General features: G+C 41.4%; 1 protein-coding gene across 2 annotated transcripts; it reads right to left on the reverse strand.

The window, feature by feature from the left end:
- Positions 1 to 177: 177 nt before the first annotated feature.
- LOC103697673 (Phosphoribosyltransferase family protein) lies at positions 178 to 26,835 on the reverse strand. Of its 2 annotated transcripts, none has more exons than XM_088705726.2 (9): positions 26,505 to 26,835; positions 25,194 to 25,370; positions 21,067 to 21,315; positions 20,559 to 20,702; positions 20,232 to 20,399; positions 19,387 to 19,456; positions 18,971 to 19,052; positions 8,315 to 8,557; positions 178 to 743 (listed from the first exon to the last, which is right to left on the reverse strand). In XM_088705726.2, exons 1-8 carry the CDS (start codon positions 26,637 to 26,639, stop codon positions 8,377 to 8,379), a joined length of 1,206 nt encoding a protein of 401 aa, XP_088561852.1. In that variant the 5' UTR covers positions 26,640 to 26,835; the 3' UTR covers positions 178 to 743; positions 8,315 to 8,376. The 2 variants fall into 2 exon arrangements, with proteins under 2 accessions (XP_088561852.1, XP_038971444.1); XM_039115516.3 differs by having other exon boundaries at positions 8,398 to 8,557; positions 26,505 to 26,834.
- Between the last annotated feature and the right edge of the window lie 608 nt (positions 26,836 to 27,443).

Raw genomic sequence — 27,443 nt, forward strand, 5'->3', positions numbered from 1 at the left:
GTGTATCCAAGTTACTCCTGATATTCATATATCATAGCATGTATTACCTATAGATTAAGACAATCTAGTACAATGGTGAATAACATGCCTTTTATCTAAATTTTTGTATCATCGACAAAAGATGCTGTCAAAGTCAGCTTCCTCATCACTCAATGGCCCATAAGGAAAAAAGCAACAGGATATAACCTTTGTTCATCATTTTATTCTCTATGCAAAACCATGGAGTTTTCTCGATATAGATTTTAGTATCAAACCACTACACTGGGATCCTCACAAAACATTACAATATATTCCCAACTCCATATTGACATATCATGCTTACCAACTAAACCGTGCCAATAGTCAACACATAGGTCTGAGTGAAACTTATAGAGCCCATACAGATTCAAGCAACAATCTTGCCCTACGCATGGGGACACGTTAACAAGCAACAAAATCTTTTCTTAGACTATTTACTGGAATTTGATGTGCACCAAAACCTATGGAGGAAGAAAAATAACACTAACATGTAGTTCTTAACCTTGTAGGCAGCAACCCATCACGGAGCTGGTACTGCATGCAGCTCGCATGTTAAAAGAGGAAACCATAACCTTTTAGAAACTAAACTCCGGGTAGGAATATTGTAGGAATATTGCAGTTGAAATTCAAGGAGATAAGATGAAGGCAATTGCTGCTGCTCAAAACACTTTCCATCTTCAACGAGATCAGTCAATGTCCAAGCTCGAATAGGGTTCGTAACCAACCTGCAGTCAGCAAAAAAATGCAACAGAAAGCGACCCTCAGAACAGCTGATTTTGAAGCACTGTATTTATTATTCTATACTAAGAAAAGTTGCCTTATAAATGTGGTACAGACGCCAGTACCAGATCACCCATCACTCGGGTTTACAGTCGCCACAGGAGAATGGTCCAGCCAGTTTCGTTGTGGTTTGAGTGATTTTGTTTTATTTTGATAGCCTTTGGGCTTATTTAGGTTTCTTTTTTATCTTTGAGGGTCTTTGTGAGATTAGCTTCTTTGTAGGGGTCTTTATTGCATTTTGGGTCTTATATATATATGTTGGACTATACGTTTGTATGGGGTATGCTATGAATGAAAAATTGGTTCTCTTTTTTTAGCCCTAGTGTGAAGCCAAGAGCAAGAGTTAGGTGTGAAACCTAGTTTCCTTCCTCCACTTCTTTTTATTTTCCTTCTTCTCCCTCTCCCTTCCTTGGTATCAGCGCCAGGTTAAAAAAAAAAATTTCTGGGCTACTGTGGGCATTGCTTTTCACGTGGGGGCCTAGGCTTCATGCAGGGGAAAAGGGTTTGGACCTCTCCTCCAAGGCTTCTTCTCTCTTAGCTGAGAAGCAAAATCCCAAAATCCCTTTCCTCCTCGTGGCACACGAGAAAGAACGGGAAAGTCTTCTCCCCCCAGCCCGAGACGGCTGGTGACCAAACGCAAGGGAGGAGGAAAAGCCACCCGCCCATCCGCGACGCTTCCTGTGCCCCCTAGTTCTTGCGGTAGCTCCCGAGGAAACGGAAAAGAAAACCCTGTTGTTGCCGCCCTTCGTTGGCTTGGAGGAGGCGGAGCTTGGGCTCGAGTTCTGTCCTTCGTTCGGATCCAAGGAGAGGAGCATCGCCGGCCCCGAGCGCTCCGTCGCCCCGTGTCCAACCCTCACGACCCTCGACTCCTCGCCGCGATAGCCCACCAGTGCTGCTCCTTCGCCTCCTTTGGCCGCGGCTACCTCATCGCCACCCACAGCTCCTCGCCCGGAAGTTATCGCGTTCCACGCGACACGTCGCCGCGGAAACAAGTAATCGTCTGCAACCCCCCCCCCCCCCCCACCACCACCACCACCACCACCAAGGAGCCGATGACCAATAACGGGTTACCGGAGCGGGTTGTGCCCGTTAACCCAAATCCATTCGATTTGAATTAAAAAAAAAAAGAAAATAAAAAAAGGCACATGCGACCCTTAAGTCATGCGCATGCCACCCCTGTTCATCGTCTTTTCTCTTCCTGTTCTTCCCGACGCCTTCGGAGTTGCCATGGTCCAAGTCGCCTGTTGCTTCATCTCCCCTATCTCCGACGTCAGGCAGTGGGTTGCAGCCGCCCGAGCTCCGCCACCTCGAACACTAAGGGTCAGCAGGAACCTCAGCTTCAGGTTCAGGCTCTTCCTCAGCATCATCATCAACCTCATCGAGACCATTTTCACTGTCAGTTTCCGCCTCAACTACGGCCGAGCTTTCTTTGTTTTGCTGCGTCTCCGAGGATATCCAAACAGCCTGGGCGGGGCTATGGTGACATAGTAGTCGTCATCGTCGTCCACATCAGCCCAAGATTTGTCGGTCAACGGAGCCAGCACCCAAAATACCTGCTGCCCCGACTCTTTAGCCTGGTTTTTGGATGATCCCTTGCTCGTCCTTGTCTGACTTCTTTTTTGTGGGTCTCGAGCGCAGCAAAACCATTGTTGTTGCCGATCTTCAAGGGCCCATCGTCCCTCCTGCTTCCCCCTCCAACCATTTCTACAACGACTCCAAGTAAGCCACAGCTAATAGATCCAACCGGCTCGTGGACTCCTTCCGTGCGCACTGGCAGTCGACCGGGTAGCACTAGGCTGGATCAGATTACACCCCCAGGTTGAGTCCGGTTTAGCCACCTCGACCGTTTCGGTTACGGGCTTCCGTTTCTCCAACCCAGGTCAGATCCCTTCCCTTTCTGGAAAATCTGTCTGCATGTTTAAAATTCAGCATCTATGAACTCTTTTGTACTTGGTTGGCTTATCCTACTGTGAATCCAACACAAATATCCAAATAACATGCGATACCCTTCCCTCACCCTACTACTGCCACAGCACTAAGAATCCCTTGTAGTAGCCCATCTTTGCCATTAATCATTGGGCAGCCTAATCTTTGGGAGTCCTACGAGGCCCCGCAATACCCTGCAACACACGGAACACTGGCATTATCTGACTGCAGTTATTTGCTTGCATTTCTTACAGGATCCCCTGCTTGAATTCAATTGCTAGAGAGTAGCTTTCAGTTTATGTTGAGCATACACATTGATTTCTAGGCATCATTTTGATGCATTAGGTCTGCCTAAGAACCACTATTGTCTTGGTATTGTAGGGTCATGCACAACTTTGCACATCCATTACATGCATCTTCGTAGTGGTCGTGTTGTCTTCCATTCAGAATCTCAACTTGCCATGGATCCCAACATGAAAGCCTTGTTAAGAGCCGTCCCAAACTTGACCTCAGTGTCTACCCAAGTTAATGCCCGAATAGACTAAGTTGAAATTTCTCTTTAAAAGATTATTGCATCCAAAGAAAGCAGTGTCTCCCACTTGGAAGGCCCAGAGGTCGAGGATGACGCCCTAGAACAACAAGGATCTATTCGATAGGGCAACTTCGACACTAATCCTTTCCTAGGCCATCCTCAACCCTACCCTCGTCACAAGGGTCTGGGTCCATTTCCTAATGTCGATAGGGGTTATCGACACAATGTAGAACGCAGGGAGCCTCATGACCATGATGATGTGATGAGAGGCATTCGGGTTGAAGCCCCAACCTTTGATGGTCCCCTTGACTCAAAGGTCTTCTCGGACTGGTCGCACGAGATGAACCACTTCTTTTTAAGTGGTATAATTTGTCTGGAAAAAAAAAGTTCGGTTTGCCAGAATGAAGCTCATTAGCCGAGTTAAGCTTTTCTGGCAAAGCACCGAATAGCTTCTGGCTAGAAGACATCAACCTGCCATAACTGACTGGATAAAAATAAAAAAAATTCAAAAAAAAAATACTTGCACCTTAGCTACCAAGATGATCTCTTCGATCGATGGAACACCTTGAAACAAGGCAACTGATCAACCATTGACTACATTGCCCAATTTGATGAATTCATGATGTGATGTAATATGGTTGAGGACAAGAGGATGGTCTTGAGCCGGTTCCGAAGAGGTCTCAAAAATGAACTTAGAAAGAAACTTGTCCTCCGAAAGGTGTCCACTTTAGACCAGGCTTATACATTCGTGCAGAACTAGGAACTGGTCTCCAAGTTCATGTTTGTGAGGCGCTCTGACATTCGGAGCACTTTTACTAATCTATCATCCCTTTTCTATCATCCCTACCCCAAGCCAAGACACCAAAGGCAAAGGATTCCTTGGTGAGCTTCTAAAACCAAATTCTAGAATTCAGTGCTACAAATGCTAAGATTTTGGTCGCGTTGCCTCCTAATGTGCTAACAAATCTCTCGTTATTGGTAATCATGAGAGAGGTGATGCAGATGACTTGGAGGAGCAAGTCTATGAACCAAACCTTGATGACATTCAGAACATTGATGAAGAATGTGATGAAGGACCTAACACCCTAGGGTGCATCCACACTACACCTATATCATTTGCACCTTTAGAAAGAGAGTCTATCCAGTCCACCATGAGTGTAGTCAGGTGTGCCCTCACCCAACCTAAAGAAACTGATGATTGCAGGAGAACCTCGATTTTTTGTACTTATATTAAGTGCGGAGAAAAAGATTGTAACGTCATCATCGATAGCGGAAGTTGCATTGATGCAATATCCTCCAACATCGTCTCCCGCTTAGGTTTGACTCTTGTTCCCCAACCACAACCTTATAAGGTCTCTTGGATTGACACATCTTCCATTCACATCAAAGAAAGATGTCTTGTGCCCATTCATATTCTTTCTTACAAAGACACCATATGGTGTGACGTAATTCCAATGGATGTGGGACATCTAATTTTGGGAAGACCTTGGTTGTTCGACCTTGATGTCACCATCTATGGTCGATCCAACTCTTGTTCTCTTGTGCTCGAGGGCAAAAAGATTAAACTCAATCCTTTGAGGCCTAAGGCAGTTGATAAGAACAAGAAAAGAGAAGTGTCAAAAGATAAGAATCTCCACATCTTGCGTCCCGCTGAATTTGAGCGGAAAGTGTTCAACGAATCTTTAGTGTTTGCTCGACTTGTCAAAGAAGTTCACCCTCATAGTCAGAGCGAACTATCAGCCGACATCCTCTCTTTTCTTAGAAAATTTCAAGAAGTTTTCCCTAAAGACCTCTCGGATCATTTGCCGCCTCTACGTGACATTCAGCATGCCATCAATTTGGTTCCGGGAGTGACTCTTCCTAACTTGCCCCACCACCGAATGAATCCTTTTGCGCATGTTGAACTACAACGACAAGTCAATGAGCTCGTACGCAGAGGGTTTATTCGCAAGAGTTTAAGTCCTTGTGCGGTACCCGCACTCCTCGCCCCAAAGAAAGATGGTTCTTCGAGAATATGCATTGACAGTCGGGCCATCAACAGAATCACGGTCAAGTACTATTTTTCCATTCCTCGACTTGATCACATGTTGGATATGATGGCAAGCGCCACGAACTTCTCCAAGATTGATTTGAGAAGTGGTTACCATCAAATCCGAATTCGCTCAGGGGATGAATGGAAAACTACTTTCAAGACAAAAGATGGCCTATATAAATGGTTGGTGATGCCTTTTGGCCTTTCAAATGCTCACAGTACTTTTATGCGGGTGATGACTCAAGTATTGTGACCTTTCATAGATAAATTTTTGGTCGTGTACTTTGATGATATACTTATTTACAGTCACTCCAAGGAGCAGCACTTGGCCCATTTGAGATAGGTATGCACAACCCAGAGGAATGAGAATCTATATGCCAATCTCAAAAAGTGTTCATTCTTCACTTCTCATGTCAACTTCTTGGGTTACATTGTTTCCTCAAGAGGTTTGTCAGCTGACCCTAAGAAAGTCACAGTGATAGTCGAGTGGCCCGAGCCCAAAACCATCAGTAGGGTTTGTGATTTTCATAGGCTTGCTACTTTCTACCGTCGTTTTGTTTAGGGGTTCAGCATGATTATGTCACCAACCACTGATTGCCTCAAGAAAGCCGACTTCCATTGGACCAGCGCTGCTGCTAAAGCATTTAATGACATCAAGAACGCCATCCCATAGTATATTTTAGTGAGAAACTAAATGAGGCTAAGCAGAAGTATTCTATCTATGACAAGAAATTCTATGTCATAGTCCAGGCCTTACGGTATTGGCGTCATTATTTGCTACCCAATGAATTCGTCCTCTACTCTGATCATGAAGGTCTTTGCTACCTCAATTTTCAAAAGAAGTTGAATTTCCAACATGCCAAATGGGTTGAGTTCCTACAGGAATACATTTTTGTCCTGAAGCACATATCAGGTGCCACAAACAAAGCTGCTGAAGCGTTGAGTCGTCGGGTAGCCCTACTCTCGGCCATGTCTGTCAATATCATAGGCTCTGACAAACTCAAGGAGGACTAGTTGTCATGCTCTGATTTTGGAGAACTCTACAAGGCCCTCGTTGATGGACAAGGACCCTTGATAGATGGTTTTCATCTTCAAGATGGTTATTTGTTTAGGAAAACCAAACTCTGCTTTCTACGAACCTCAATAAGAGATTTCTTAGTGTAGGAAGTGCATGCGGGTGGTCTTTTAGGGCATTTTGGATGAGACAAGTCTATTGAAGAGGTGGAACGTCAATTCTTCTGGCAAGTCTAAAAAAGGATGTTGCCAAAATCATTGGCCAATGTGCAACTTACCAACTAGCCAAACACCGAAAATAGAACACTGGCCTTTACACCCCTTTGCCTGTACCAGATCGTTCTTGGCACGACATCAGTTTGGACTTCGTGCTTGGTCTCCCTCATCCCTTCCGAAAACACGATTTTATTCTTATGGTTGTGGACCGTTTTTCTAAAATGACCCACTTTATTCCTTGTTCCAAATTTTCTAATTCCTCTAAAGTGGCCAAAATCTTCTTTGATGAGATTTTCAAACTGTATGGATTTCCAAAAACCATCGTATCCGACAAAGAAGTCCGCTTCATGAGTTACTTCTAGAAAATTTTATGGCACATGATCGGCACCAAGCTCAAATTTTTCACTGCTTATTATCCACAAACGAATGGCCAAATAGAAATGGTGAACCGAAGTTTTGGTAACCTCTTGAGGTGTCTTATGGGCGAAAACAACCGGAATTGGGATTCAATCCTTCCTATAGCTCAATTTGCATACAATAATTCAGTCAATAGGTCCATCGACATGAGTCCATTTGAAGTAATGCATGGTTACAAGCTAGAAAATCTCTGGATCTTTTACCCATGTCACCTCATGTTAGAATTTCTGAGTTTGCAAATGCATTTGCACACCACATTCATGAGTTGCATCAAAAAATCAACAAGCGCATTCATGCGAATAATGCTCACTATAAACTGCAAGCTGATTTCCACAGACGTAATAAGGAGTTTCAAATTGGGGATTATGTTATGATCCGTATTTGGCCTGAGCGGTTCCACCTGGAGCCGTTAAGAAATTGCAAGCTCGTAGTGCTGGGCCATTCAGGGTGCTACACCGAATAAGCACTAATGCCTATATCATTGATGTCCCATCTGATTTTGGCATTAGCCCATCTTTTAATATTGAAGATTTGGTTGTTTACAAGGACCCACCAACAATCCCCGATGACTCTTTTGTTGAGCCCTCTCTTGAGCCCGATGATCTCCCTATTCCTGATCCCATACCAGTTTCGATCTCTTTGCCCCTCCCACCAGCACAAAAAGAGCAAGTTGATGCCATTTTAGACGATCAAACAGTTTTTACCAGTGATGAAGGCATTTGGCGCTTCTTGGTTCGTTGGAGAGGATGGCTAGAGTCTGATTCCCCTTGGATTACGCAAGATGAGCTCCAACGAATTGACCCGAACTTGTTGGAGTACTACCAGAGCCACACCAAGCCGCGCTTGTCGAGGTCAACTTCTTTCCACCCGAGAGGAGTTGATGCAGGCACCAGTACCAGATCACCCATCACTCGGGTCTACAGTCGTCGCAGGAGGATGGTCCAACCAGTTTCGTTGTTGCTAGAGTAATTTTGTTTTATTTTGATAGCCTTTGGGCTTATTTAGGTATTTTTTTATCTTCGAGAGTCTTTATGAGATTAGCTTCTTTGTAGGGATCTTTTTTACATTTTTGGGTCTTATATATATGTTGGACCATACGTTTGTATGAGGTATGCTATGAATGAAAAATTGGTTCTTTCTTTTAGCCCTAGTGTGAAGCAAGAGCAAGAGCTAGGCGTGAAGCCTAGTTCCCTTCCTCCCCTTCTTTTTCTTTTTCCTTCTTTCCCTCTCCCTCTTCCTTGCTGTTCGGCATGAAAATGTAATAAAACAGTTAAATTTGTTTCTTGCTATAGGTGCAAAATAATGGTGGGAGTTTTGGAAGTGCAAAAGTCAAGCATGCTGAAAGTTGTGTAGGCTGGATTTCAGTCAATAAGGCAAACCAAATTTTGGAGCATGCGTTTTCTTCTTTCCCCCTCCTTTACCCTCCTTCGGAGTAATTCTATCACTGGAAGATGCTACTCACAGAGCAATCATCATAAACACGCCAGATGGTCTCGCCTAAAAGGTTAGCCACCGACAAAACTGTCAACTGAGGGAAATTCTTTTGCTCCAACACAGGGATAGTGTTAGTAATTATAACTTCTTGAAATAGTCCACTTGACAACCTCTCGATTGCAGGAGGGCTGCAAGAACAATTAAGAAATGGTTAGTGAATAAATAGATGTCTGAATAATACACAGCATATACCATTTAACCAAATGCAGGGCATGACCAAGCAAATCAAAGAAATGAAGCAATATATGAAGACAAAGCAATGAACCACCCATGTAAAATCACATGAAAAGAGATACCACTGATTTAAAAAAAATATATATGCATTATAAAAAAAAATCACTGTACTGATTTAAGTCAGTACAGTGTCCAGGGAAAAATGACATAAATTTGAGAATATTTGGAGCATTATAAATGTAATGTCCGGGCCCACAACCTACTAGGCCCAATAAGAAATGGGCCCAGTTAAGGGTTTGGGCCCAAATTTCACTGTGGGCAGTGCTGTTATAATGTTTAAAAAAAAAAAAAAAAAAAACGAAGGGATAAGACCGACAGGGAGGGGTTACCGCACCCCCTGCTGGCAGCCGTTGCCGGCGCGCCGGAGACAGGGGGGGCGGCGGCCAGTCCCTAAGTATGGAGGAAAAGAGAGGATGGGACCTCTCAGAGGGGGGTTTCATCCTCTAAACAATGATTTAAGCCTCTGCCGGCAACCCTAAGTCACAGACCCCCAAGAACACTGAACGGGAGAGAGAGCCGAAGCCCTGGAGCCGAAGGCGAAGGAACCCTGAAGCTCCAAGAGGAAGGGCAAAAAGCCAGGTAAGCCCCCTTCCTTCTCTCCCCCTGTTTTGTGCAAGACAACAAAGAAACAAAGAAAGAAGGGAGGAAGGGGATTGATGGCAGACCAAGGGGAGCGGCCGCGGGCATCCCGCAGTGCCGCCGGCTTCTCCCGGCATCTCTTCTCCGTGGGAGAAGAGAGGGCCGCCGCAGGCGCGGCCGTGGGCTCAGCCGCAGGCGCGGCTGTGGACGCCGCGAGCTCGGCCATGGCACCGCCGACTGTGGCTCGGCCCTCCCAAACCCCCCTTCTTCCTTCACAGGGGAAGAATGGAGAGAGGAAGAGAGAGGGTTTGGGAGTGAGAGAGAGAATATGGGGTGGTGCCGGAGGGAAGGACCAAAGAAAAGAAAGAAAGAAAGAAAGAGAGAGAGGAGGAAGAGGCCGTAGATCCGGCCGGAGGAGAAGAAGAAGACCGGAGGATCGGCCGAAATGGCTAGGGCTTCCGATCGGAACCAAGGAGAGAGAGAAAAAGGAGAGGAGGAGGGGACTTGCCCGTGTACGGCCGTGAGCGTCGCCGGTGCGGGCTCGGCCGGGGAAGCCGAGAGCTCGGCCGCGGGCTCGGCCGGGGAAGCCGAGAGCTCGGCCGCGGGCTCGACCGAAGAAGCCGAGAGCTCGGCTGCGGGCGTCGCCGATCGCGGTCCGACCCCCTCCCCGTGAGGAGGAGACCATCGACCTCCCTTTCCGCTCGTCGTGCTCCCATCGTCGGAGAAAAGAGGAAGGGGAGATCGGGATGAAAGGAGAAGGGAGGAGAGGAAGCTTCGGGAAGGAGAAGAAAAGAAAAAGGAGAAGAGAAGAAAAGGAAAGAAAAAAGGAAAAGAAAAAGAAAAAGAAAAAGAAAGAAAAAGAGAAAAAAAAAAAAAAAAAAAGAGTGGGTTAACGGACCGGAATCGGGTTCGGATCCGAAACACGTTAAGCCCAATTCAAGCCAATGTAATTAATATGGGGGCCAAATTGATTCCGGATTGACCCTGACTCAGGCCCAAACGGGTCACAGTGACCCTAAACCCGAAATTAAACCCAATTAAGCTGGGAATTAAGCTTAGTGGCCAATCGGAAGGCCAATTAAGACTTATGAGCCCAGCCAAGACCCCAATACAGAGGAATTGGGCTTGGGCTAAATTTCAGGTAGAAAAGGAAATAACATATTGTTATTATGACATGATTTAGGTGATTAAGGATCTGTCACCTGGACTTGAGCAATTTGGAAAGCGAATTGAAGTAAGTAATCTGCCTTAATCTTATCGTAGATCCTGTATTACATTTTATAAGATGAACCAGTGTTTTTTATACAATTTGAATTGTATGCATGATTAGTGAAGAATGTAAGTAACCTGCCCTAATCTTTATGGATCATACATGAAATTTAACATGTTATGCATGTACTGTAGGCTAAGAATGATATGTGTATCTGACATGCTCTAGTTATACAAGATATGATGATATATGTTTTATATTCCGTTATGCCTACAAAATACTGGGATTACGTTACATGCTAAGATATGAGTTATGAAATATGAACATGAGTGGTACATGTCAGTCACATGATTCATAGTTGTGCACATATTATGTTTTCATAGCTCTTGTGATACATGCAAAATGAATGGAGTTCCATGTTATGATTTTCTTAGCATGAGTGTAAAGAATGATAATGATTTGCCCTAGCTGCATATTGCTTGTAAGGGGGTACCTAAGAACTACTAATGCCAGTGGCCGATAATGACTGAGCCGGCCCCGCCAGTGGCCGACTAATAACTGAGCAGGCCCCGCCAGTGACCATTAATGAATTCGCCGTAGAATCTATGAGGTACTACCTATACGGAGCATTATTTATGAACTCTTAAGAGCTACTGACCCAATGTAACTGAGCCGGCCTTGCCAGTGGCCGAGAATGACTGAGCCAGCCCCGCCAGTGGCCGCCTAATAACTGAGCCGGTCCCGCCAGTGGCCAAGAATGACTTCGCAGTAGCATTTAAGAGCATGACCACGGTATGCCGGGGGCACGGTTTCATGTGCATGTTTTATGAAAATTTTGTGATTTGCAATACTGCTTTGTTTAAATTGCATACTTTATGAAAATGATATTTGAAGCATGATCATGAGGCTCGTTTCAGAGATTGGGTATATGAGGCGGGTGCTTCCAAATCCTGCAGATGTGTTTTTGGGGAGAAGCAAAAATCGGTGAGGGGTGAAGGACGCTTGCGTGAAGCCCCGGAACCGGCCAACATCTGGCAGGGGAGCCCCGTGTTTCCCCCTCATGTGGGCCCGATAGTCACGTGCCCTGCGCAGGCGGGCCGTGACATTTCTGAACGTGCTTGGCCAAAGCATACATGGTTTTACAACGGGTTTTTGTATATATCGTTATGAAATGTTGTATTTTGCTATAACCGCTATCTCCTTTAAATTGCATACATATTATGCCATGAAGATGATTAGATAAAATATGCATGTCAGCTTCTCAAACCCTGCATAAACATGGTTACCGTTATGTTCGATCCGGTAAGATTATGTATGATTACTTACTGAGCCGTGTAGCTCATATCCGTTCATTTACTTTTTTCTTTCAGATCCTCACCACTGATAGCTGCCAGAGACACGTTAATTTGGTATTAGCGCTTCTTTCTTTTGGGGTAAAGCAAGTATACTTTTGTGTATATAAACTACATAGAAGCTCTGTATTTGGGTACTGACCAGCATGTTGTACTAAGAATGCTTTCATATGAAAAGATTTGGTTGGTTTGACTACCCTATTACCCAGGTATGAGGCTGCGTGCTATTGTGGGCGGTAGTCGGCAATAGCACGGCCGTGTCACGGATCCGGATCCGGGGCGTGACATTTAGTGGTATCAGAGCTCTAGGTTTAACAAGACTATAACCGTAAAAATTTGGGGTAAAGGGTAGTTGGGAGTATCATAATATGTTAAGATTTTATTGGTCGTATCATCGGTCAGTCACGAAAATTGCTTGACACAAATATTTTGATAGGTGATAATGAGCAACAAAAAGAAAGAAGTTAAGACTAATACAAAATCATTCTAGGAGCATGATTATGACAGGTATGGTATCAGAATTCAAGATTTAAGACTACTAAAAATTTTGGTGTTTTCAGACAGAATGGTAGCGAGCCATGCCAAAATAAGAATAAGCTAGTTTGGAGATTTCTCGATGGAGTAATTTGTATTTTGGATTATGATTAAAGTATAATTTGACTGATATTAAGTGGAGTACTAGCTATGGAATATTAAAGTACATTGTGATTATTTATCAGTATATAGGTGATATTGGAAGTTTAACTTGGTACTGGGTACTGTGGATGATACTTCTAGTTTGAAGTTAATTATTTTGATGGCAGGATAGGGTTTATTCATAAGTTGTTTCAGGCTTGGACAAGGAAAGATATTTTTAATATTCTTCGAGGATAAAATCTGTATGACAAATTATGCAGGCAACTATTATATAGAAAGAAAGTATATTTGAGAAATGAGATCTAAGGGTTTCCCCTTTGTTTACTTGGAATGTGAAATATTAGATCTTTGCAAATTATAATGCAAGATTAATATTTCGATTGGAAGTCATTTAGTAAATTCTGAGAATAATTTTCAATGTTGAAGAATATTTTAGGCTCAAATGTTCTACATTGGATAAAGTGCAGTAGTTTGTGATCCTGTGATAAATCAATTAAACAAATATTAGTTGATGTTTTGATAAAAAAAAAAGAGAGAGAATGATGATGACATGGGGTCATTAGGAAATGCGAGTGGAATCAGCAATAGAATTGATACGGGAACATGCCCAATAGCACATGATGTTGCAGGAGTTTGTATTTAGTGATCATGTTTGTAAGATTTGAAATAAATTATTTTATCTCTAATAGAGGGGCAATTATTAAATGCTTTCATTTATCACTAAGAAGCAAGTCTAAATTGTTTTATGAGGAAGGTGAAAAAAAAAAAAAATTATGGATGATAATTCCACATATCATCGTCTAGTGGAAAGAGTACAATAGAAGAAGATTTTTAAATAAAGATCTTACGACAAAAGTATGCATCTCTTTCTTTTAACGGATATGTGAGATCGAGAATCACCTTCTAGCAATGCTAAAATAGGGCAGATTATTGTTCATGCAATTTAAAGATACCTAATATAAGATTGGGATATTGAGAAATAATTTTCAGAAGTTTACACAATTTCGAGCTTAAAATGTCCTAAGATGACTTGAGAGCTTATCTCGTATTAGGAAAGAAGGCTTATTTTCAATGAATGAAGTTGTTGAAAATGTAAAATTCCTTTTAAAGCGTTGTCGCTTATTTAAGAGGATCTTATGTTGGGATACCCTTTCTTTGCTCGCTCATGGAAAAGTAAAAAGAAGTTTTGGCTAAGTAACATTCAATCTAGATGGAGGAAAGATTTGTAGTGCAAATATCCATGAGGTATTGAATAGTCCTGTTTGTAGACAAGTAGTACGTTGATTAAAAGTTATTAGTGAATTCAAAGGATTTTGATCAGAGTGCGCAGCGAAAACATAGTGATCTGAAGTATTTATCTAAGTTGGCCAGAAGTATTATTCTTTTGATTCGGAAAGTTTTAATAACAAAAGATTTGATCTGTTTTCTTGTGTAGTAAGATTTTTCTGGATAAATAAAAGGAGAATGTTCTGATTTCTGGATAGCACTGTGCTATCCTAGATTCTCCAGTTTTATGTCATGCTAAGAAACTTCTTAGCATCTTTTGACATGAATTAATAGATCATCGATTTTGATCTTGGATCTAGAATATGTTGGTATGAACCTTCTCCCTCCTAAATTTGAAGCTTGAATTTTTTTAATTAATATCCATCCTTTATTCGATTGAAAGAAATTAAGGTTATCAATTGACTTTGATGAATATCTATCAAGGGTGGATTGAAGTTGTTTATGATCTAATCTTGTGATAGATCGGGTAATCGAGAGCAGTTGATACTTTGACAAAGAAACTCGAAGTTCTTATTCAGAATTGAGATGTAGATTTTTGTGTATAAGAGAAAAGTTTGATTTAGATCACCTACCAAAAGAATCAAATCTGAAAATGTTAGACCTTATTCTTTTGATAAGATCTAATGATGAAACTGTATTGATGAATAGAATTATTGAAAAATTTGAATTAGAATTCTAATGGAGAAAAGTGTTGTTGATTCTCTGAATAATCTGGAGATAGCTATATAATTTCACCAGTGAGTTTTTCTATTGTTGGCAACTCCTGGGAGATTTTGAGCATCTTAAATTTAGTATTAACGGATTGATGGTTCCTTAGGGCTTAGACCTGGAATGGCCCCTACACCTAGCTATAACATTTTCAATCTTTCTCTTCGAAAGGGGTTTGAGGTTTTGCTAGGATAAAGGTTGATCATAAAATTGTAGGCAGGGTTAAGAGAAGAAAGAAGATTATAGATTATAAAAAGTATTTGATGCTAATGCTCTCACCTATTTCTGTTAAGCCGATTACGATCTTTGTGTGGACTTAATCGAAAGCAATTAATTTCTCGGGCCAAGGATTATAGCATTTAAAATCTAAGGTGGGAAGATTAGTCTTCTTTTAGGAGAGATCAAAAGAACTCCTATATCATAAATAGAAGGGATCAAGTTTTGAGATGCCATGATTTTTGCCAAAATCTTATCAGCAAGCATTTTAAGAGGGAGACTAACCGAGAACTAGAGGGTGACTCGATGGTTGAATACTTTTAAAGCTTGAACCTTAAGGTGTGACTAATTTCGAGGACGAAATTTATTTTAAGGGGGGTAGGATGTAATGTCCGGGCCCACAACCTACTAGGCCCAATAAGAAATGGGCCCAGTTAAGGGTTTGGGCCCAAATTTCACTGTGGGCAGTGCTGTTATAATGTTTAAAAAAAAAAAAAAAAAAAAACGAAGGGATAAGACCGACAGGGAGGGGTTACCGCACCCCCTGCTGGCAGCCGTTGCCGGCGCGCCGGAGACAGGGGGGGCGGCGGCCAGTCCCTAAGTATGGAGGAAAAGAGAGGATGGGACCTCTCAGAGGGGGGTTTCATCCTCTAAACAATGATTTAAGCCTCTGCCGGCAACCCTAAGTCACAGACCCCCAAGAACACTGAACGGGAGAGAGAGCCGAAGCCCTGGAGCCGAAGGCGAAGGAACCCTGAAGCTCCAAGAGGAAGGGCAAAAAGCCAAGTAAGCCCCCTTCCTTCTCTCCCCCTGTTTTGTGCAAGACAACAAAGAAACAAAGAAAGAAGGGAGGAAGGGGATTGATGGCAGACCAAGGGGAGCGGCCGCGGGCATCCCGCAGTGCCGCCGGCTTCTCCCGGCATCTCTTCCCCGTGGGAGAAGAGAGGGCCGCCGCAGGCGCGGCCGTGGGCTCAGCCGCAGGCGCGGCTGTGGACGCCGCGAGCTCGGCCATGGCACCGCCGACTGTGGCTCGGCCCTCCCAAACCCCCCTTCTTCCTTCACAGGGGAAGAATGGAGAGAGGAAGAGAGAGGGTTTGGGAGTGAGAGAGAGAATATGGGGTGGTGCCGGAGGGAAGGACCAAAGAAAAGAAAGAAAGAAAGAAAGAGAGAGAGGAGGAAGAGGCCGTAGATCCGGCCGGAGGAGAAGAAGAAGACCGGAGGATCGGCCGAAATGGCTAGGGCTTCCGATCGGAACCAAGGAGAGAGAGAAAAAGGAGAGGAGGAGGGGACTTGCCCGTGTACGGCCGTGAGCGTGGCCGGTGCGGGCTCGGCCGGGGAAGCCGAGAGCTCGGCCGCGGGCTCGGCCGGGGAAGCCGAGAGCTCGGCCGCGGGCTCGACCGAAGAAGCCGAGAGCTCGGCTGCGGGCGTCGCCGATCGCGGTCCGACCCCCTCCCCGTGAGGAGGAGACCATCGACCTCCCTTTCCGCTCGTCGTGCTCCCATCGTCGGAGAAAAGAGGAAGGGGAGATCGGGATGAAAGAAGAAGGGAGGAGAGGAAGCTTCGGGAAGGAGAAGAAAAGAAAAAGGAGAAGAGAAGAAAAGGAAAGAAAAAAGGAAAAGAAAAAGAAAAAGAAAAAGAAAGAAAAAGAGAAACAAAAAAAAAAAAAAAAAGAAAAGAGTGGGTTAACGGACCGGAATCGGGTTCGGATCCGAAACACGTTAAGCCCAATTCAAGCCAATGTAATTAATATGGGGGCCAAATTGATTCCGGATTGACCCTGACTCAGGCCCAAACGGGTCACAGTGACCCTAAACCCGAAATTAAACCCAATTAAGCTGGGAATTAAGCTTAGTGGCCAATCGGAAGGCCAATTAAGACTTATGAGCCCAGCCAAGACCCCAATACAGAGGAATTGGGCTTGGGCTAAATTTCAGGTAGAAAAGGAAATAACATATTGTTATTATGACATAATTTAGGTGATTAAGGATCTGTCACCTGGACTTGAGCAATTTGGAAAGCGAATTGAAGTAAGTAATCTGCCTTAATCTTATCGTAGATCCTGTATTACATTTTATAAGATGAACCAGTGTTTTTTATACAATTTGAATTGTATGCATGATTAGTGAAGAATGTAAGTAACCTGCCCTAATCTTTATGGATCATACATGAAATTTAACATGTTATGCATGTACTGTAGGCTAAGAATGATATGTGTATCTGACATGCTCTAGTTATACAAGATATGATGATATATGTTTTATATTCCGTTATGCCTACAAAATACTGGGATTACGTTACATGCTAAGATATGAGTTATGAAATATGAACATGAGTGGTACATATCAGTCACATGATTCATAGTTGTGCACATATTATGTTTTCATAGCTCTTGTGATACATGCAAAATGAATGGAGTTCCATGTTATGATTTTCTTAGCATGAGTGTAAAGAATGATAATGATTTGCCCTAGCTGCATATTGCTTGTAAGGGGGTACCTAAGAACTACTAATGCCAGTGGCCGATAATGACTGAGCCGGCCCCGCCAGTGGCCGACTAATAACTGAGCAGGCCCCGCCAGAGACCATTAATGAATTCGCCGTAGAATCTATGAGGTACTACCTATACGGAGCATTATTTATGAACTCTTAAGAGCTACTGACCCAATGTAACTGAGCCGGCCTTGCCAGTGGCCGAGAATGACTGAGCCAGCCCCGCCAGTGGCCGCCTAATAACTGAGCCGGTCCCGCCAGTGGCCAAGAATGACTTCGCAGTAGCATTTAAGAGCATGACCACGGTATGCCGGGGGCACGGTTTCATGTGCATGTTTTATGAAAATTTTGTGATTTGCAATACTGCTTTGTTTAAATTGCATACTTTATGAAAATGATATTTGAAGCATGATCATGAGGCTCGTTTCAGAGATTGGGTATATGAGGCGGGTGCTTCCAAATCCTGCAGATGTGTTTTTGGGGAGAAGCAAAAATCGGTGAGGGGTGAAGGACGCTTGCGTGAAGCCCCGGAACCGGCCAACATCTGGCAGGGGAGCCCCGTGTTTTCCCCTCATGTGGGCCCGATAGTCACGTGCCCTGCGCAGGCGGGCCGTGACATTTCTGAACGTGCTTGGCCAAAGCATACATGGTTTTACAACGGATTTTTGTATATATCGTTATGAAATGTTGTATTTTGCTATAACCGCTATCTCCTTTAAATTGCATACATATTATGCCATGAAGATGATTAGATAAAATATGCATGTCAGCTTCTCAAACCCTGCATAAACATGGTTACCGTTATGTTCGATCCGGTAAGATTATGTATGATTACTTACTGAGCCGTGTAGCTCATATCCGTTCATTTACTTTTTTCTTTCAGATCCTCACCACTGATAGCTGCCAGAGACACGTTAATTTGGTATTAGCGCTTCTTTCTTTTGGGGTAAAGCAAGTATACTTTTGTGTATATAAACTACATAGAAGCTCTGTATTTGGGTACTGACCAGCATGTTGTACTAAGAATGCTTTCATATGAAAAGATTTGGTTGGTTTGACTACCCTATTACCCAGGTATGAGGCTGCGTGCTATTGTGGGCGGTAGTCGGCAATAGCACGGCCGTGTCACGGATCCGGATCCGGGGCGTGACAATAAATAAATCAAAGGTTTTTTTTAAAAAGAAAAGGACGATATGAATTATGGTGAAGGTTACTGATAAACTGAACAATATTCAAGGGGATTTCCTTTGGATGGGTGGGAGGCACATTTCCAGCGAGTTTTGCTGCAGCATGTGTCCCCTTCCCTGCATGTTCCTAGCCCAACCCCTGAGCTACCATCATTTGTTCTTTTGGCTTCAAGTGGCTTGTAATTTCTCCAATTAACCAATTGGACAATTTGCTGACATCTAATTGTAACACTTGGAATATTTTTGGACTCTTCTTCCTCATCCTTGCCATGTTTTGCTATATGTTGGTTGGTGCACTGCTACAAAATAGAATGGTCTGCAGCTAGTGCATCACTGTTGGGAGGTATCAAATTTAAAAACCTAAAAAGATGTGACTATAGAGTATACACATCTGTTGAACAACCCAACAAGTTATCCGAGTATTTTCTTGGCTCAAGTACCGTGGATGCTGTCAGATATCCAAGTCACCATGATAACAAAACTAGAAGTAAATGGCAAATGACTAAGCATGACAGAAAAGACTTATAAACACTAGACTTGCTTCCCCATAATAAAATTCTTCATTAAGGATATAAGGTTTGCAGACTTTGCTCTCCCAAGAATTAAATCACTAAGTTGTGTTGTCAAGGAATAAAGAGATACCTGAAAACAGCATGTGTGCTGCAAGCATAGACTTCTCTTGCTCCTTCTTGGTGTAACAAAGCTGCACCTTTGGCAATTGTTCCTAGGTTCATCAAAGAAGCAATTAAAATTTCCACTTTGAAACAAAAATTCCATCACATAGGAGAAAGCAATCCATATAAATCAAAGCTGAGCGTAAAACACATGCAGGAGTAAAGAATATTGATCAGTAACAAACAGCTGCTTATAGTGGGAAGCACATGAATAAAAAAAGGTTATCGGATCAAAAGGATGGACAAACTGGATGTCTGAAATCCATCTTGTCAAACAGATGAGGAGATCCATACATTCAAGTTACAGCAATCAACATCCAAATATGTATCCAAGTATTTACAAGCAATGGTGTCGATTTTTCTAATCAATAAGAGCCAACTCACCAGCAGTATCTATCATGTCATCAACCATTACAGCTACTTTTCCTCTAACATCACCAATCAGATTCATCACCTGCAGAAATGATGATTTATATCTATTAATTTAATATCATAATTTAAAAAATAAAGGACATCAATAGAATTGGCAGTACATGTCATGGAGTGGAGAAAGCTCTAACTTAACCTTACCAACAATTCTTATCCACACGATCCATAAGTCTTGAGAGCATTTTACAACTGGTTCCCACCAAAAGTGAACCCTTAAATGTTATGAAGTCCTTAACCAAGACGACTTTGAGTAAAGAGCAACCATCATGATATCTAGAAGGATAGAGGGACCTAGCTTCATGATTCCACAATTTAAGCTCGCAACCAGGTTGCAACCATAAAGGTTTCTCAAGACTTGGAAGAGTCTAGAGCATGGATGGAGGGAAGGAAGCAATGATGGATACAGGGAATCAAACAATGGAACTAAATATCCAGGATCAGTGAAATGCCATCACTAAAGACTATTATAGAAAGCAAAACCCAATTTTGATCCATGAATAGAACCAAGTATACAAGAATTTTAAAAACTAACCTTCTGGAGCATTTCAGACTTACGATAAATAATGGACGTATATAAGCTTTCAAATATATAATACAAAATAAAAGAAGTGGGTTTAACTACACATCCAAGTTCCATAAAATATCAAGAAGACTTCTTGATATTCTGCTCATTGACTAAATTTCCAATATAAGATAACTATTCGATGCAAGATATAAATACAAAAGGAAACAATGATTTAGGTCACAAACAAGTTTCTTTACTAGATGAAGATCTACCAAAATAATCTGGTCATAATTACCTCGGCAACATTATGTCCATGACGCCTTTTATCCACAATGGCTAAAGGTGCATCTGATAACTTTTTGGCAAAAGCACGTGCCCTGGCTACACCTCCAACATCTGGAGAGACCACTACCAAGTCATCTGAACAAATGGTCTTGCTGGCCAGATAATCAAGTATCACAGGCTGAACACATGCAAAACAGTGAACGCAATCAATTAGAACATATATTTGAAATGAGCAAACACATTGAATAAATCTAAAAAGTGAGCTGGCCTAAATTTCCGTTAAACCAAGGGGCTTCTCTAATACTAGTTATACAAATGACTGACCAAATCTTAATACCTGACCATACACATGATCGACCGGAATGTCAAAGTATCCCATGGACTGCCCAGAATGAAGATCACAAGCAAGTACACGGTTTGCACCTGCTTCTGTAATCAAGTTTGCTACAAGTTTTGCCGCAATGGATTCACGCCCTTGAGTCTGAGAAAACAATAGACACGGAAAGGAAAGGTGATATATTAATATTATCAATCAAACAGAAAAGAAAAGGTGAAATGCTTGTAAGTTGATATAATAAAACACATAATGTTCCATCAGAACAAATATAATTGAACAATAAAACACTGCTCTAAGCACAGGAATTGACGATCAAATCTTGAAACTAGTTAATTCTTTATTTGTAGTTAGTAGACCAAAGAAACAAGAAATCAGACCAGTGGTAAGAGTTTCAGACTTAAAATGACAATCACAACTCCTTAAAGAGAAATTGCTACCAAGAGAAGAACCGGTATGCTTGGCAGCACATATATAACTAAATCATTTAGTACATTCAAATAGATTTTACCTTTCTGTCAGCTCTAGCATAACCAAAATAAGGTATAACTGCAGTAATATTTTTTGCAGATGCTCTGCGGCATGCATCGATCATTATCAAGAGTTCCATAAGATTTTCATTTGCTGGTGGACATGTTGGCTGCACGAGAAATACATCACATCCTCTAACACTCTCTTGTAATTGAACATAAATTTCGCCATCAGCAAACCGCTTTATCTTGATTTTTCCAAGTTCCAGACCCAAATAACTTGCAATTTCCTACCATAAAAGTGGAAAAAAGTGGCACCATTAGTAAAATATCCAAAAGTAGGCACAGGCAATAAACAAGCATATAGCAAAATCAAAATGACAAGACAAAGTACAATAGAAAAAAAATCAAATAAGATGTCTATTTCTTGGAAGATGATTCAAGAGCTTCGATACAAGTTTGAATGAGTAACATAGTGAATAGAGAGCAAAAAAAAAGCCTTTCAAACATCTGTCTTGCATGGGGCCATGGGCACTTCAACATTTGGATTTTTTGACATGTCCAGACACTTGAACGCTACATGACTCCTTGACACCTCGAAGCAACAACTGCATTGTTACCTTTATTTTTTATTTCTTTAAGAGAGAGAAAGGAAGGGAGTGACACCAAGATTTAAATTATGTGGGCCCAAATTCTTTGGGATACACCACCCAGGGCTTGGACCTAGAATCTCTGCTTATTACGCGGAGGGGTGTGACAATTGTGGCAACTGGCAACCCTAGTTCACTAATGTCAACATGGTTATCTACCACCTTTTGGCATCGATACCAGGAAGTTTTCAATTCTAACATAGCATACAGCAAGATTTGTCAATTCTACAAAATAAAAATAAAAAATGGTTCATCAAACTATTCATCATTCATATAAATTTCTACAAATTTACAACATCTTTATAATATAGATGTCTCCTTATGTTTGATTTTTTTTAAGGTTCCCATGTCCAACTCTACTAGAGATTTTTTGGACGCTCGAACCCTGTGCCACATATCCATGTGACATTGCTAGACATGGATAATCAATTCAGCAACTTTAGGGTTGGTTATATACACTAAAATCCTTTTTATATTTTAGGGAAAATAATCCAGCATTTAAGCTGATTCAATGATTTATTTCACACTAAAGCAAATTGATAAGACCTGCCACGATCCATGTATCCCATCCCAATTCAATTAACTCTTGAAATCAAATGCTTTAGTATTCATAGGGATATCAATGGGATAGCCCAGGCTAAAGCCAAGGTCAGGTTGTATGCTCAAATATGGCTGAAAATAAGCACCAGGGACATGAGTAAGACCAATTAGTCTGCCAGCGGCATGGGTTCTCCAATATCAAATTTGGCTTATTGAAAAAGAGGTAGTACAACACAGAAAAAAGGGAAACAGAGGATACCATCACCCCAATGATGACCCAGCGCCCTCAAGAGGACAAGCAGTTGCTGTATACAGGTATCTTAAACTGCATCCCACAGAAAACAGCGAGAGGTTTTCAGTCTCAACTTTAGAGGTGAATCAAGAAGGGTCGCCCATTTCTTCTTTCTTTCTCTATTCTTTCTTCCTTCTTCTCCTTCACTCTTGTGCTTTCAAAAACAGAACACAGTACATGTACTTTTTATTCAAAACCAATTTCCTCTTTCTTACTTTCTTTCTCTATTCTTTCTTCCTTCTCCTCCACTATAGTGCTTTCAAAAACAGTTCAGATTACATATACTCTTTATTCAAAACCTATTAACCATTCAAATAAGAATCTTTAGACTTAAACTTTTTATAAAGCTAAGCCAAGGCGTATATATATTAGAAAACACAGAAACTGACTTTGTTCACAGCACATTTGCTCCATAAAATACAGCGGCAGCCCCCAATAATCAGAAACCTCCTCCTTTTCCTCAATCATAGGAACATGGAACCCTTCCTTCAGCTAAATTTTGTAACTTTCTCGATAACTAATAACCTTTAAATCTGTCGATGCAGATCTCAAGATAATAAGCACATATTCCATATAATAAATCTTTCCACATCCCTCACCAACAGGTAACATCATACATGAATTTCTAATCTGGGTTCAAGTCCTCACAATAATACAAGGATCAGCACCTAAATCTTAGATTAATAAGACAAACATCAAATTATCAAACACTTACAGCCTCCAAACTTCACGCAATTAAGTTATTTGTGTTTTAAGTCTTAAACAAGCCTCATGCTTAGAGTTTTATCCAAATCAGGGGTCTTATTTTCTAGTTAAGGACGGAAAATTATAGAAGTTTGCCAATAATAGCTGCCTTATAGTTTCTTTATATGAAATTTGATGGAAAGTGGTTAAATTGATGTTTTCATCCTGATATTTCAGAAAGGTTGGACAGTTTATACTTATATTACAGGATCAGTCTACGAATAATCATGTTTCCACATTACAACAAGGGGCTCTTTTTCCCTTTTAAATATGGAAGAGTTTGTCTTAGGAGATCAGCCTTCAATAAAATGGCATCCTACAAATAAGTGCAGAACCAGTGTTACCCGGACACGAGAGTCCAGCCCCAAAATGCTTTGTTGATACATATTGCTTATTGATAAGTATTAGACTTGTGGGATATGTATGGGAAGTGGGATTTATCAGGTTTTTGGAGTTAGTGAAGGGTCAGACTTCCAAAGGTGAGTCCAACATGGCTCATTGCTGAATCCAAGCATAGAAGAAAGTAGGCATAGAAACGAAGAGGAAGCAAGGGGAACAAGAGATCAAAATAGAGGAAACCTAGAATCGGCACAATCCAAAATCCCTCTGCTTCTGCCTCCGCTGCTCATTTCTTTCTCCTCCGCTATTCATTGCTTTGCCCTAACCTTAAGGAAAGGAAAACGTGCAGCAACAGGGATTTAAAGAACATAGCTAGGCATTCCCTTATAAAATTGGTCTTAGATCCATGATTCACAAGAGGGTTGGGATTTTTCAGGCCCAAAATACCTACTCTGCCTTAATAGTAGCCATTTTACAGCCCATTTGACAACAGTTTAGCCATTAGCTATTATAATAAGCAGCTGCTACCTAGGCACATGACCTAAAGTGCAAAATGGTAAACGGAAATAGAAGCATTAAAAATAGCTTGTTCCAGCTATAAAATCTGCAAAAACAGTATGACACTTCAACTGCCTACCATTTTTACGTGGTATCTTTTGTAAAACAATTAATAAAACAGAAACCTCATACAATAAGTTTCGTAGCAGAAGTTTGACATAATAGTTATAAGAGCTGCTGCATCAATCTCCTGTTGCTCCCAAGTTACCAATATTTATTTTTTAATATATATCTTGTTTCTGTATTTCCATTCTATAATATTGCCAAAAAAAATAAATTTGTGTTTAAAAAAAAATATTAATCCCCACATTGTTTTTCAGTTTGCCAAAATCAGACACTAAGATATGCAACCAAATCCAATCTCATGTCCACTATCATGCAACATTGGTTAAAACCAACTCATGATAGCAAAATACATGATGCAGGATATTGGAATTCCCATAAACTTGATTAACTGGCCTTTTATTTTAAGAAGAGCTTTTACAAACTTGCAGATCCCATAGCCAAATGGACATGGTTTAGTTTGCATATTTCATATCAATATTAGTAATAATTTGTTTTGAATAAGATCAAATTAATCAGAAGAAAGGCGTCAATTATAATAGCTCTTCCAACAAATACATAACACCTACTGGATGCAAAATCCATATCATCAATCCCTAAGAAAAGGAAATCTTCAGAATGCCTTGGGTCATTATCGAATTACTTGTGTTGTAGGATATCTAAATAGACAACTTGCAGAAAAACTAAAGTTAACCAGGCAACAAACACAAGATAAAGAATCCCTGGCTGAGACAAGGAGAAAAACCATATCTCTAAAATTCTAATTACGAGTCCACATCACAGTAATAATTAAGCATACATAATGACATGTAACCATTTGATAATTAGAACATACAGGAATATTAAAGCTCAAGATCTTTAGTTAAAGAAAATTATTATCTCATGCAACTTATCTCATGTTCAAAGCATATTATTCTGAATTGCCTTCCTACCCAGGTTATTCAACCAAAAGCAAATATCGACAAACTATTAATAAAGTTACCTGAGCAAGTGAAGGATTTGCAGTGCCTGAGAAGATACGCAGCCTCGTGTCATGCGTATTGTGCCTCTCTTGCAGGTGTGGTGTTGTCAAGAGGCCAGGTAACATCTGATCATTCAGGACAGGAATATGCGGTAATGCTCCATTGACAGACCTCAGTGGCTCAAGCAATTTGCATCTCTGTTTACAGACACAATTGTTAACAAAAATATACTTGATAATGTTAAATTTTATTTATTAGCATATATAAATATGAGTGAATTTTGAACTAAAAGACAAATTTCAAAAAGAACACATGAGCATGACTGCACATGTCATGCATTTCATTTTCTCTTTAAATTTTTGTAAATGAATTCTGTATAATTAGCAACAGTTTTAGGTCCAAAGCCAAACTCCGTCCATCCCAATGAGGTTCAGTACATGCAAAAGATGGCATTATTGCTGATCATAGAATATGCAAACTTCCAATCCCCTTGTTATGTAAGCAAGACAAATATAACAATCTCGGTAAGAGTCAAGATTATAATTAGATGCACACAAGATGATGCAAAACTCGTTCATGGATTAAGGTTCCAGGTAGGTTCCAGGTGAAGGTGTAAATTTCAAAACTATATGTCTTCCATTTTCTTTATTTAATTTTTTTAGGGATCTTGTTGTCGTGAGTAAGACTTTAAAAAAACTAAAAGAATTTAAATATGACATCAAGGGGAAAAATGATGAACTAGCAAGCAGCAATTTCTCATTCGATGAATTCTAGGATATCATTGATTCAGAACACGTGCAAACATCCATTTGTACAATTTGAACATTGATTAATTCAAACAACATGCATCATCACCAGAATGCCAGAAGAATTATCATATTTTCAGCATGGCCATAGCAACATCTTCTTTGTTACAAAGTCTACTTCGGCATCTAAATTTCAATCAAATAACAATAAAAAATAAAATATCATATTTCAAATAAACCCCCAAAAAAATCAGTAGTAATAAGACAAATTCCACCTCGAAATGCAACAAAAATGGGAGGAAAAAAGAACTTAAAAAAAAAAGCGCAACAACAGTATCGGATGATCAAAGGACATATTTATCCCATTTATAAACAGCCAAGAAGCTGCGACGCAATACGAAACTTTTACCTTCTCAAACGATGCATGACATAGAAAATCAAACTTCTACCTTCTCAAATTTAGAAATTCCAGTCTACCAAATGGCGTTCAAGAAAACAACGTTATAGCGTAGCGTAAAATTAAAACCCTAAGAAGTTAAACCCCGGTCGACGAGGAGGAGGAGGAGGAGAGGAAGCAGTACTAACAACGGGCATACGCGAGAAGGAGGAAGAAGAGAAGCGGCATCGATAGAGCTTGGTCTCGCCAGAAGCCCCGAATCCCGGCAGACGACGGGAGACGACGGAGGGGGCGGCGGAGGCGGCGAATGCGATTGAAGCCATCTCACTCTCTCCCGATCGACGGAAATCGGGAGATAGGGTTCACAGGAAGCTAGCGTCCGGGGACGAGGAGGTAGGCGATTAGTCGCGAGATCCTCGCGTACGAATGGCGTCGCGGTCTTAACCCTGAATCGGTCGCCGACACGCTCGAGTCCCCGGGGGGCTTCACGGAAGAGAGAGAGGGAGGGAGAGAGAGAGAGAGAGAGAGAGAGGGGGTATTTGACACGTGTTTGGCACGTGCAGTGCAAGTGAGGGGAAACGCCAGTGCCCGGCACGTGTGATTATGTGAAGGGAACCGAGTCAGTCTGATTCTCATCTCATAGAACACCCTAAATTTGCCCATATTTTACATACAACCCCTTGCATTCTAAAAATATTAATTAAATATTTAAAATTATTATTGTAATGTGGTCTTTTTGCAACCATCCTGTGATAACTTGTAACTATTTTAGAACTAAATATCCTAGCATTTAGGATGCTCCAAATGAATCTCCATCCTATCTCGATTCCCATCTAGCTCCTCCCCTCTCCGACTCTCCGCTCCTCCATCATCCTCACCCTGATGGCGAATTGGCTTGCCACTAATGGTGCCACTTTCTTGTGCATCCGCCTCCATCATCACCCGTTTGTATCACACCCTCCTTGCCCTTCTTTCCATCAACAAACATCATCGTGATTACTCGTACATTGGGGTGCTCTACCATCCTTGTGGAGATTTGTGGAGGTGCGGTTTTAGGTGGAAAAGATTTAAGCACGGCATGATTCAAATCTGATCTAATATCAATATCTAAAGTTGTAATGACACTT

Source organism: Phoenix dactylifera, chromosome 10 (assembly GCF_051530095.1).
Source record: "Phoenix dactylifera cultivar Ajwa chromosome 10, Ajwa_hap1_PhDact_Kaust_v1.1, whole genome shotgun sequence".
NCBI classification, from domain to species: domain Eukaryota; kingdom Viridiplantae; phylum Streptophyta; class Magnoliopsida; order Arecales; family Arecaceae; genus Phoenix; species Phoenix dactylifera.